This window comes from Colobus angolensis, unplaced genomic scaffold (genome assembly GCF_000951035.1).
Source record: "Colobus angolensis palliatus isolate OR3802 unplaced genomic scaffold, Cang.pa_1.0 Scaffold6, whole genome shotgun sequence".
In the NCBI taxonomy this organism is placed as follows: domain Eukaryota; kingdom Metazoa; phylum Chordata; class Mammalia; order Primates; family Cercopithecidae; genus Colobus; species Colobus angolensis.
Genome location: NW_012119598.1, coordinates 24,356,300 through 24,369,651, shown reverse-complemented (window position 1 = coordinate 24,369,651; position 13,352 = coordinate 24,356,300). Strand labels below are relative to the sequence as shown.

General features: G+C 36.4%; 1 protein-coding gene across 2 annotated transcripts; it reads right to left on the bottom strand.

Moving 5' to 3' along the window:
• Positions 1-466: 466 nt before the first annotated feature.
• Positions 467-1,136, bottom strand: LOC105526701 (dihydrofolate reductase-like). Of its 2 annotated transcripts, XM_011962771.1 has the most exons (2): positions 766-1,136; positions 628-649 (listed from the first exon to the last, which is right to left on the bottom strand). In XM_011962771.1, the coding sequence occupies exons 1-2, from the start codon at positions 1,131-1,133 to the stop codon at positions 628-630; spliced, it is 390 nt and encodes a 129-aa protein (XP_011818161.1). In that variant the 5' UTR covers positions 1,134-1,136. The 2 variants fall into 2 exon arrangements, with proteins under 2 accessions (XP_011818160.1, XP_011818161.1); XM_011962770.1 differs by having other exon boundaries at positions 467-1,136.
• Positions 1,137-13,352: the final 12,216 nt, after the last annotated feature.

The following is a 13,352-nucleotide window of genomic DNA, read 5'->3' as shown; positions in this document are numbered from 1 at the left end:
TGATATCTATATGCAAAATTATGAATCTAGACATAGCCTTACACAGCACAAAAATTAATACAAAATAAATCTAAGTGCAAAACACAAAGCTATAAAACTTTTAGAATATAGCATTGGGAAAAACCTAGATGACCTTGGGTTTGTCAATGAGCTTTTAGATATAACACTAACAGTGTGATTAAAGAAAAAAAAAAATGATAAATTCAACTTTATTAAAATTCAAAAGTATAAATGATAGTTCTGAAAAACTTAACAGTATTGGCTCATTAATTGTAAGAAATGTACCAAATAAATGCAAGAGGTTAATTATAGGAAAATCTGTGTGTCTGGGATGGGTGTGGGATATACTAAATTGTATGTACTTTCTGCTAAATTTTTCTGTAAATATAAAAGAATTGAAAAATAAATTTTATTTAAATAAAATAAAAATAAATTGTATGGAAAAATAAATTTTATTAAATTTTTTTTTTTATAGATCTAAAGTCAACAAAATACTTTTTTTCTAATGTAAAAATATATACTTTTTTTAGAGGGAGGGGGAACAACTTAAACCAGAAAACACCTTCATATTAATCATTCTTCTCATATACTTCAAATTTGTACTTAATGCCTTTCTCCTCTTGGACATCAGAGAGAACACCTGGGTATTCTGGTAGAAGTTTATATTTCTCCAAATCAATTTCTGGAAGAAAGGTGTCACTTTCAAAGTCTTGCATGATCCTTGTCATAAATAGTTTAAGATGGCCTAGGTGATTCATGGCTTCCTTATAAACAGAACTGCCACCAACTATCCAAATCATGTCTACTTTATTTGCTAATTCTGGTTGTTGAGTAAGTTTTAAGGCATCATCCAGACTTCTGGCAAGAAAATGAGCTCCTTGTGGAGGTTCCTTGAGTTCTCTGCTGAGAACTAAATTAATTCTACCCTTTAAAGGTCGATTCTTCTCAGGAATGGAGAACCAAGTCTTCTTACCCATAATCATCAGATTCTGTTTACCTTCTACTGAAGAGGTTGTGGTCATTCTCTGGAAATATCTGAATTCATTCCTGAGCGGTGGCCAGGGCAGGTCCCCGTTCTTGCCGATGCCCATGTTCTGGGACACAGCGACGATGCAGTTTAGCGAACGAATCATGACAGCAGCTCAATTTTATTAAATATTTTTAAAATTTATTCATTGTATTTCCTCATGCAAAATGTTAATTTTATCACAACAATTTTAACAATTTTATCATATGTTAATATGAAATTAACATATCATGCGATATGTTAATTTTAGGACACTCACAAAAAAACATAAGCAATAGAAGAAAATATTTATAAACACTTGTGTTATATATGCATAGTTTTATTATTTTTAATGATATTTTACAAAATGAATTCATAGGGTATATACTAATTTTTATTATCCTTTTTAATTTAATATCATTTTTGCGATCATTTCATGGGTTGTTAAATATTTTTCCAAAACAGTATAATTTTGGACATTTATATTGTTTTTGTGTTTTACTCATAATGAACAACAACATACTGAATGTCTATGTATTTTAAATTATTACCTTAAGTAAGAAAATGCATATTACTAGAGGTATAATTACTATATCTAAAAAAATTTACAACTGTAATGATTTTAGCTTTATATTGTCTAATTTCCTGCCAGGTAAACTGACTTGTATTTCATTAATAGTAAATGAGAGATCAGCCACATTCAGCTCTAACCAACATGGAAATTTTCATTTCTTTTGAAACCTCTCTCTGATTTAGATATTATAATAAAATAAAACCCAGATAATTAAGTTATTAGGTAGCTTGGTCATGAGTCTTTCTACTACAGCTTTCAGGAAAACCTCTTCAATTAACTAGCTTTTGAATATGAAGCTCAGTATTTAAACATCAAAAGCATAATAGAAAAATTTACCCAGAGTGTTCCAGCACTCATCACACATTCTTATTCTCTGGAGGATCAATGATTCAGCACCTTTCTCTTTTCAACTTGGTTTCTCCTATTCTTTAACTTGATGATTTCTACTTTCCTTAAGAAACAACTTTCAGTATTGACCCAAACTGCATGAGTGAATATGCATTATTTATGGGAAGTCTGATAACTAACATGCACCCCACCTACCAAACTGAGAGCAATATACAGTGCCCCACAGTGATGAAACTCATTAGAAAATGCAGAGAAACTGGTATTAAAATTGAGAAAGTCTAATACAAGTTTACATTGGATTAAATAATAAAAATGAAAATGATACTCAGTAAGAAACTAAACCTTAGTCTAAGCTTTTCAGTAGGATTGATAAATTAGAATGAAAATAGGAAAGAAGCTGTCAGGCCTCTGAGCCCAAGCCAAGCCATCCCATCCCGCATCCCCTGTGACTTGCAGTTATACGCCCAGATGGCCTGAAGTAACTGAAGAATCACAAAAGAAGTGAAAATGTCCCCCGCCTTAACTGATGACATTCCACCACAAAAGAAGTGAAAATGGCCAGTCCTTGTCTTAAGTGATGATATTACCTTGTGAAAGTCCTTTTCCCAGCTCATCCTGGCTCAAAAACTCCCCCACTGAGCACCTTGTGACCCCCATTTCTGCCCACCAGAGAACAACCCACCTTTGACTGTAATTTTCCTTTACCTACCCAAATCCTATAAAACGACCTGACCCTTATCTCCCTTCCCTGGCTTTCTTTTCGGACTCAGCCCACCTGCATCCAGGTGATTAAAAAGCTTTATTGCTTACACAAAGCCTGTTTGGTGGTCTCTTCACACGGACATGCATGACAGAAGCGACAAGAAAAACATGTTAGATACTCTTTGTACTGGCAGTTTCTTTTTTAATTTTTATTTCTTTTCTTTCCTTTTTTTTTTATTTGAGATGGAGTCTCGCTCTGTTGCCAGGCTGGAGTGCAGTGGCACGATCTCCGCTCACTGCAACCTCTGCCTCCCAGGTTCAAGCGATTATCCTGCCTCAGCCTCCCGAGCAGCAGGAACTACAGGCATGCACCACCACACCCAGCTAATTTTTGTATTTTTAGTAGAGACAGGGTTTCACCATGTTAGCCAGGATGGTCTTGATCTCTTGACCTCGTGATCCACCCGCCTCAACCTCCTAAAGTGCTGGGATTACAGGCGTGAGCCACTGCGCCCAGCCCAGTTTCTTTCCTTAAACTTTTACTTTAAGTTCAGGGGTACATGTGTAGGTTTCCTTTGTAGGTACACTCACGTCACAGTGGTTGTACAGATTATTTCTTCACCCAGGTATTAAGCCTAGTACCCTTTAGTAATTTTTCCTGCTCCTCTCCCTCTTCCCAGCCTCTATCTTCAGGTCAGCCCCAGTGTCTGTTGTTGTCCTCTATGTGTCCATGTGTTCTCATCATTTGGCTCCCACTTAAAAGTGAGAGCAAGTTGTATTTGGCTATTTGGTTTTCTGTTCCCGTGTTAGTTTGCTAAGGATAATGGCCTCCACCTCCATCCATCTTTCTGCAAAGGATACGATCTTGTTCTTTTTATGGCTGCATTCTACTGGAAGTCTTGCTATAAAAATACTCTATTCAATACATTTGCACATGCATACACACACACACACACACACACACACATCCTCGAAATCCCAAATAACTGTCTCTATCAATTTTGTATCCATTGTTTAACAAAAACTATTTATATCTTTCCTTGATCAAGTTTAAGTCTTAGATAACTACATGATAACAGTTTTAGATCAAGATGGCTTAAAGATTTACATAACTCCATAATCATTTATTCTCGCATTATTTCATAAAATTTTATTTTTTGAATTAATTTCTTTTTCCTCAGTTACTCTTTTTTAGTGACTGTATATTCAGTCTCTAGTTTTCAGAATGTATTCTATGAATTCTATTTTCAATGAAATCGCTAATATGCCATGGATGATTGACTCAGAGCATCACTGCCATCAGAAAACATGACTCTCATTACCTCCTTTATTGAGAGTTCATTCAAAAGACTGCACCATGCCTTGTATCATACAGAACCTTGCAATATTTACAGAACTATGTTGGTGGATGAAGGAGAGGAAATTTAATTCAGAAAGGCCCTTAAATAGATAAATACCCCCACTTCTTTGCTTGTGTTTCTAAGGTTTAATTATTGAAATTAAAACTAGAATGTACATTGCAACTTCCATGGTTTTTTTGGATATTTACATGTGGCTGCAGCATTCTTACCACCCCAAAATAACTTTCTTTCTCGGGCTCCATTTATTGATAGACATTTAGGAAAATGATAACTGGGCAACTCATAATCATTTATAGAACTAAGTAATCAGCACAATAAGCTTGAATAGTCTTACATGTTTGAAGCTTCTTGTGCTTCAAGAAAAAATGATCGAATGGAGGATCATCATGGCAGACGGGAGGCAGGGCTAGATTGCAGCTCTAGACACAGCGGTGTGCAGAGGCTCGCATTGTGAACTTTAGCTCCAGATCGACTGCAAGAACAAACCAGCAATCCTGAGAGGACCCACAGACCCTCTGAGGGAAGCGGGCTGCTCCTGCAGGACCCAGGGGACACCCCAAATTCTGTGCGTGCCCCAACTGTGGAAGTGGGAAAGAGAGACCCTCCTCTCCTGAACACACACCCCCACTGGAGAAACTGAAGGGTGTTTGCGGGAGAAATGTCCAAGCTTACCTGGAGCTGAGTCAATTTAGAGAGCCAAGGAAAATATACGGGTAGAGGAAGCAGCAGAAAGGCCCTGGGAGCTCGCTGGGTCCCCAAGCAGGCCATTCCTGCCTGGCACCACAGGGATCCCTCAGGAGAGTGGCCAGAGGAGCAGAAGGTAAAACTCTACAGGGAGAAGGAACTCTCTAGCTGGACTTTGTAACAATTTGAATAGGGCGTGAAGCCTGCCGGGCAGAATTCAGAGGAAGAGGCAAATCCGGTGTGTACGCAGCTGGGAGGCGGGGGTAGCTTGGGGCAAATTTTCAAATCCCTCTGGCCTATCACCTGGAAACAGACTCAGGGCTGTTGTAGGGGGTACGGTAGGAGTGAGACCGCCCCTTCAGTTTGTGTGAGAGCTGGGTGAGGCCTGTAACTGCTGGCTTTCTTCCACTTCCTTGACAACCAGCATGACTCAGCAGAAGCAGCCATAATCAGTAGGTATACAACTTTAGTGACTTGGGAGTCTCACCCCCATTCCCCACAGCAGCCACAGCAAGACCTGCCCAAGGAGAGCCTGAGCTCAGACATGCCTAACCCTACCCCAACCTGATGGTCCTTCTCTACTCACCCTGGTAGTGGAAGACAAATGGCATATACTCCTGGGAGTTCTAGGGCCCTGCCCATGGCTGGTCCCTCTGCATACTACTACAGCTGATGGTCTCTGGAAAGTACCACCTCCTGGCAAGAGGTCAATCAGCACTAAAACAGAGCACTAAACCACCAAAGCTAAGAGCCCTCATGGAGTCCACTGCAACCACGCTCCCCACCCCCACGCTGCCCCCACAACCATCTCCACCAGAACAAGTGCTGGTACCCATAGCTGAGAGACCCACAGATGGTTCACATCACAGAACTCTGTGCAGACAACTCCCAGTACCAGCCCAGAGCCGGGTAGACTTGCTGGGTGGCTAGACCCAAAAGAGAGACAACGGTCACTGCAGTTAAGTTCACAGGAAGCCATATCCCTAGGAAAAGGGGGAAATTACTACATCAAGGGAACACCTTGTAGGACAAAAGTATCTGAACAACAACCTTCAGCCCTAGACCTTCCTTCTGACAGAGCCTACCCAAATGAGAAGGAACCAGAAAACCAACCCTGGTAATATGACAAAACAAGGCTCTTTAACATTCCCCCAAAAATCACACTAGTTCACCAGCAATGGATCCAAACCAAGAAGAAATCCTTGATTTACCTGAGAAAGAATTCAGGAGGTTAGTTATTAAGCCAATCAGGGAGGCACCAGAGAAAGGCAAAGTCCGATGCAAGGAAATCCAAAAAACGATGCAAGAAATGAAGGTAGAAATATTCAAGGAAATAGATAGCTTAAAGAAAGAAAAAAAAATTTCAGGAAACTTTTGACACACTTTTAGAAATGCAAAATGCTCTGAAGAGTCTCAGTAATAGAATTGAACAAGTAGAAGAAAGAAAATTGTACACTAACAGCAACCAAACAGAGAATCAAATCAAGAACTCAACCCCTTTTACAATAGCTGCAAAAAAAGAAAAAAGAAAAAATACTTAGGAATATACCTGACCAAGGAGTTGAAAGATCTCTACAAGGAAAACTACCAAACATTGCTGAAAGAAATCATAGATAATACAAACAAATGGAAACACATCCCATGCTCATGAATGGGTAGAATGAATATTGTGAAAATGACCATACTGCCAAAAGCAATCTACAAATTCAATGCAATCCCTATCAAAATACCACCATCATTCTTCACATTATTAGAAAAAACAATTCTAAAATTCATGTGGAACCAAGAAAGAGCCCACATAGCCAAAGCAAGACTAAACAAAAAGAACAAATCTGGAGGCATCACACTACCTGATTTCAAACTATACTATAAGGCCGTAGTCACGAAAACAGGGTGATACAGGTATAAAAATAGGCACATAGACCAATGAAACAGAATAGAGAACGCAGAAATAAACCCAAGTACCTACAGCCAATTGATCTTCAGCAAAGCAAACAAAAACATAGTGTGGGGAAAGGATACCGTTTTCAACAAATGGTGATGGGATAATTGGCTAGCCACATGTAGGCGAATGAAACTGGATCCTCATCTCTCTACCTTATACAAAAATCAACTCAAGATGGATTAAGGACTTAAACCTAAGGCCTGAAACTATAAAAATTCTAGAAGATAACATTGGAGAAACCCTTCTAGATATTGGCTTAGTCAAAGCTTTCACGACCGAGAATCCAAAAGCAAATGCAATAAAAACAAAGATAAATAGCTGGGACCTAATTAAACTAAAAAGCTATTGTACAGCAAAAGGAACAGTCAGCAGAGTAAACAGACAACCTACAGAGTGGGAGAAAATCTTCACAATCTGTACATCTGACAACTGACTAATATCCAGAATCTACAACGAACTCAAACTAATCATAAGAAAAAAACAATCTTATCAAAAAGTGGGCTAAGGACATGAATAGACTATTCTCAAAAGAAGATCTACAAATGGCCAACAAACATATGGAAAAATGCTCAACATCACAAATGAGCAAGGAAATGCAAAGCAAAGCCACAATGACATACCACCTTACTCCTGCAGGAATGGCCGTAATCAAAAAATAAAAAAAAAAACAGTAGATGTTGGCATGGATGCGTTGATCAGGAAACACTTCTACGCTGCTGGTGGGAATGTAAACTACTACAGCCACTATAGAAAACAGTGGGGGGATTCCTTAAAGAACTAGAAGTAGGACTACCATTTGATCCAGCAATCCCACTACTGGGTATCTACCCAGAGGAAAAGAACTCGTTATTTGAAAAAGATACTTGCACATGCATGTTTATAGCAGCACAATTGCAAAATTGTAGAACCAACCCAAATGCCCATCAATCAATGAGTGAATACAAAAACTGTGGTATGGCTGGGTGTGGTGACTCATGCCTATAATCCCAGCACTTTGGGAGGCCAAGACAGGCGGATCACCCGAGGTGAGGAGTTCAAGACCAGCCTGGTCAACATGGTGAAACCCTGTTTCTACTAAAAATACAAAAATTAGCCTGGTGTAGTGGTGGACGCCTGTAATTCCAGCTACTTGGGAGGCTGAGGCAGGAGAATCACTTGAACTTGGGGGGCAGAGGTTGCAGTGAGCTGAGATCACGCCACTTCACTCCAGCCTGGGCAAAACAGTGAGACTTTGCCTCAAAAAAAAAAAACAAAAAAAAAAAAAACTGTGAGAGAGATATATATATATATATATGGAATAGGACTCAGCCATAAAAAGGAATTAATTAACACTATTTGCATTAACAGGTTGAGATTGGAGACTATTATTATAAGTGAAGTAACTCAAGAATGGAAAACCAAACATGGTATGTTCTCACTGATATGTGGGAGCTGAGCTATGAGTACACAAAGGTATAAGAATGATACGATGAACACTGGGGACTCGGGGGGAAGAGTGTGTGAGGGTAAAGGACAACAAATATAGTGCAGTGTATACTGTTTGGATGATGGGTGCACCAAAATCTCACAAATCACCACTAAAGAACTTACTCATGTAACCAAATACCACCTGTACCCCAATAACTTAAGAAAAAAAAAGATCGGTGTCCTACTCCTGGTATAACAAAGTAATTTCCTACAGGACCCAATCCTTATGCATGTGAGAACCACAAACAGGTCAATTTCAAACAAACCAGTCAGCAATAGCAGACGGGTTTTGGGAGGGGTAAAAACTTGGAAGAAAGGATAGCTTGTGTGATTTTCTATTTGTTAAGGTTTTAGTCAAAGTGAGCTGCACACAAAACAGCTAAAACTTTGAAAACATGACTGTGGATCCTGATAAGCAAGAGAACTGAATTTGAGACAATTAACAGATGCATAAAGTAGAGGGGATCAAGTAAATCTGAGGCTAGATAAAAACTAAAGACCAAATTTTTTTGTATAAACTCTGCCCAAATCTGTTTCACTCCTCTTTGTTACACTTTCACATCTGCTAATGACAGACTCCAGCAAAGGATAAACAGACTAGACTAAACTGAGATTTGAGATAAAGAATTTTCAGTTGAATTTCTACAAGTTAAATGCCTGTTAAAACAATAAAAAGAACAACAACAAAATTAAAAATTTTACAAATGAAAAAAGCAAAGTGCTAAGACTCCGTGACTTAACAATACTCAAAATACAATCTGAAATCATTCTACACATGAAAATCCAAAAATATTTGACCCATTTGGAATAGAAAAGACAATCTTGAGATAATCGATATTACAATGAGCAGACAAATATTTTAACAGCAATTATAAAATATTCAAGAATGTAAGAGAAATTATGCTTACAATGAATAAAACAAAAGTAAATATCAGCAAGGAAGCAGCAACTATTAAAAAAGAAACCAAATGGGTATTATATAAGCACAACATACAATATCTGAAATTTTGTAAAAAAAGTGAACTCTTTCCTGGCTAACACGGTGAAACCCCATCTCTACTAAAAAATACAAAAAACTAGCTGGGCGAGGTGGCGGGCGCCTGTAGTCTCAGCTACTCGGGAGGCTGAGACAGGAGAATGGCGTAAGCCCGGGAGGTGGAGCTTGCGCTGAGATCTGGCCACTGCACTCCAGCCTGGGCAACAGAGTGAGACTCCATCTCAAAAAAAAAAAAAAAAGTGAACTCTTAACGAATTATGCAAAAAAAAAAAAAAAAAAAGTGAACTCTTAACGAATTATGCAGATGACAGAAAGTAAACCAAATCAATCAATCAAGTGATAAAAATTAAATAAAAAAGAATAGCTCTTCAAGAACATATAGAACTATAGGAAAAATCTAACATTGATAAAATCAGAGTCCCAGAAGAAGACAAGAGTAAGAATGGGGTGGGACATGTTTTTAAGAAAACAATGTTCAACATTTTTCCAATTTGATGAAACATGTAAAGATTCATAATATTTTGCAAATATCAAGCAGAATAAATGCACAGAAAACCATGCCTAAGGCACGTTAAGTGAAACCGCAAATGCCAAAGATAGAAAAAATCTTGAAAGCAGACAAAAAACACCCCAGCATATTATCTACAGAGGAACAGTCATTTGAATTAACACTGATTTCTTATGAGAAAATCTGCAGTGAAGAAAGCAGTGAACCAGTATCTTGAAAGCAGTAATAAAAAACAAACTCAACTCTGAATCCTATAACCAGCAAAATTACCTTTTAAGAATTAAGGTGAAATAATGCTACTTTCTAAAAAAAGAAGAAAAACTAAGACAATTTATTTCTAACAGACTACTACTGTAAGAAATATTAAAGGAAGTTTTTTAGGTTAAACAAAAATGATACATAATAAAAACTCAGGACTTGAGGAAGGTATGAAGAGCATTAGATATAGTAAATATCTAGGTAAATATAAACTATTTTTCTTCCCTTTAATTAAAAAAAGTACAATGATTTAAAACAAACATTATTACATTGTCCCTTGTGGGGGGTTACAATTTTAAGTGTTTGTGATATATATAACAGCTATAATAAGAAAGATGGTTAGAAGTTTTCTACACATAATGTGAAATGGTACAGTATTAACACTAAATACACCGAAAAATTAAGAACGTATATTATAATCCCTAGAGCCACCACTAAAAATTAACGTAAATGGTGAAGTCGAAAAAGCCTATTGTAACATTAAAACAGAATACTAATAATACCGAGCTAATCAAGTAGAATGTAGGAAAGAAAGATCTAAAAGATGGAAACAAGTAACAGAAAACAGAAAGCAAAAGGGTAGAACTAAATCACAACTACATCAATAATCATATTAAATATTAATGGACTAAGCACTCCAATTAAAAGTCAGTGATTATCAGAAAGGATTAAAAAACTGAGAGACTTGACTATCTGTTATCTCTAATTGATTCCCTTTAAATACAAAGACAGAGATAAGTTGAAAACAAGTGAATGTAAAAAGGTTTGTCATGCTTACAGCAAGCCTAAGAAGGCTGAGATGGCTATGTTAATAATATCAGGCAACCTATTCTTTGAGAGAAAAATATTTCCAGAGGTAATGAGTGATATTTCATAATGATAAAATGTTCAATTTATCAGGAATAAATACAATTATATAGGTTTATGTGCCTAATACCAGAACTTTACAACATATGAAACAGAAACTGACAGTATTTCACAATCACAGTTGGAAACTTTAACATCACTCTTGTCAACTGATAGAATGCCTAGACCAAGAAACAAACAAAAAATCAATAGACAGATTGCTTCAATAACAGTGTCAATTGCCATGACCTCATTGATATTGCAGAATACTGCATTCACCAAATAGAAAAATTATATGATTTTCATGAGCATATGGCATATTCACCAAGACAGACCCTATGTAGAAATATAAAGGAAGTCCTAATAAATTGAAAATAAATAATATAGAGTACATTCTCTGGTGAGAAGGGATTAAAACCACACAAATCTTTGGATAACTAAAAATATTTTCTAATCAAACACTACACTTCTATATGACCCATGGGTCAAAGACAAAAAACCACAAATTGAAAATTATTTCAAATTGAATTGTAATAGTGGTTCAGCATATCACAATTCGTGGGATACAGCTTAGTCTGTGATAAAAGGGAAACTACAGCTTTAAATGCTTATGTTTGAGATGAAATAATGATCGCTCTGTATCAGAGATAAAGGAGAACTCTTAGGAGAATGAAGTGAATTTTAAGTTCCCTAATGCCATAACAGATAATCTGATGTTTTGGGGAAAATGGTTACTACTTAAACTTAAGACTCTTTATTTTTTAAGTACTTTCTCTTGGCCTAAAAAAGTCCCAATAGTTAGTTAACTAGACAAATTTGGATTGAGTGTAGCTGTTTTTTCATTTCTTTCTTTCTTCTCTATCCCTCATCACTTGATTGTAGGTCCTTGATTGGTGGTACCTGAATATAGGAGGCTAAATTAATCTTTAGTCACTTTCAGTGTTCTTCTTGTTCTAGTATCTATACCAGTACTGACATAAATACATCACTTTCATAGAATTTTCTGAAGATTAAATTGTAACAGCTCTGAAGGATTAAGGTGGGCTATTCCTACGGGCATTTCTCACCAAAGTCAAATTTCATCTGAAGGAGTAACTGTGAAAATGTGTATCTGGTTCACAGATACCCTTCAAGTGAAGCTAAAAGTCGTGTTCAAGGCTTTTATATTTTAGGGTGGTTTTCCAGCCTTAATCTTTTAAACTACTCATTTGAATGCCTGGGTTTAGTTAATTCAGAATGAGAAAGAGATTATGTATGATCCTCATATCAATGTTGATGTCTGAGAGTAGGGACCCAACCTGGACCTGACCAAAGAAGTATCATTTTAGCATTACAGCCACCAGACAAACTCCTAGAGGTGAAAAAAATTAGGTTGGCATTTTTTACAAGCAAGGCATTGCAAGGCATTATATTAGTGGTCAATAAGTTGTACTTCTTTCCATTATCCTATTTGGTAAAGAAACACAGTGTATGACATACATGTAATTTAAATTTTAGTGGCTGTTATACAATAGACACATTTAATTTTAAAAATATCACTGGTGTTTTGTAGTTTGTGGGAAAACATGCCCCATCTTACGTGTGTGCTAAATTTTATCTCATGTAAATTCCGATGTTGAGGTATTAAGATATTATTATTCTGTGATCTATTATGAGAAGTCTTTTAAGAGATCATTGTCCTATCTGTTGGAGAGAAAGAGACAAAACTACAGGATTTTTAGGGCTACGTATTAATCGCCATCATTTTATAAAGTAATGCTAATACCATGTCTCTCTCATGATGGCAAGTTGTGTTGGGGATATCAGCAAAACAATTGTTGTTTAAAAATAATATTTGATTGAGGTAAAAATAAAATCTAGGAAGTCAATATTCTAGACAGCAGAAAACCAGATGAGGTCTGGACCCCATAACCAACATTTAAATAAGGGTATAAAATAAATCTACACCTCCTTTTCTGGCAATAGATTTGCCATGGTCATATCAGAACTTGACTAATTTTAGTATCCTTTCTCTCTTTTCCTTTTTCCATTTTTTCCCCTGGATGTGAAGGGATTAGTAACTGTGGAAATCATTACAAGAAGAGGGGGCAACCAGTGAAGCAAAATCCCAAGGGGAGTAAATCAGAAACTCTCTTTAGAATTGATCCTTCTGAGTTGGATATTTTATTTCTTGAATGTTCATTTTCTCAAGTAATATAGGTAGATAATTTTGGAAAATCTATTACTGGATACTATTTTCATAAGAGAACACTTATTTTTATATTGTATATTTATTGTATTATTATTTTACTTATTTTAATAAATTAACATAAAATGCGATTTTTAATGTCCTTATTTTTATTAATTAGTTTATTTATTCTAAAAATTGGATAACTGGGGTGAAGAGAGTGGAACATAGTTAACACTTCCTTTATTTTTATTTTTTTTATTTTTTTTCATTTTCCAAAAATACTTTTTATTTCTGGAATTCCAAAACTATTAATACACAAATTTTTCTGCAACTGTACATTTTAAAGGCATATTTTTCTTCAACTTTTTTTAAATTTTTTTTTTTATTATACTTTAAGTTCGAGGGTACATGTGCATAACGTGCAGGTTTGTTACATATGTATACTTGTGCCATGTTGGTGTGCTGCACCCATTAACTCGTCAGCAC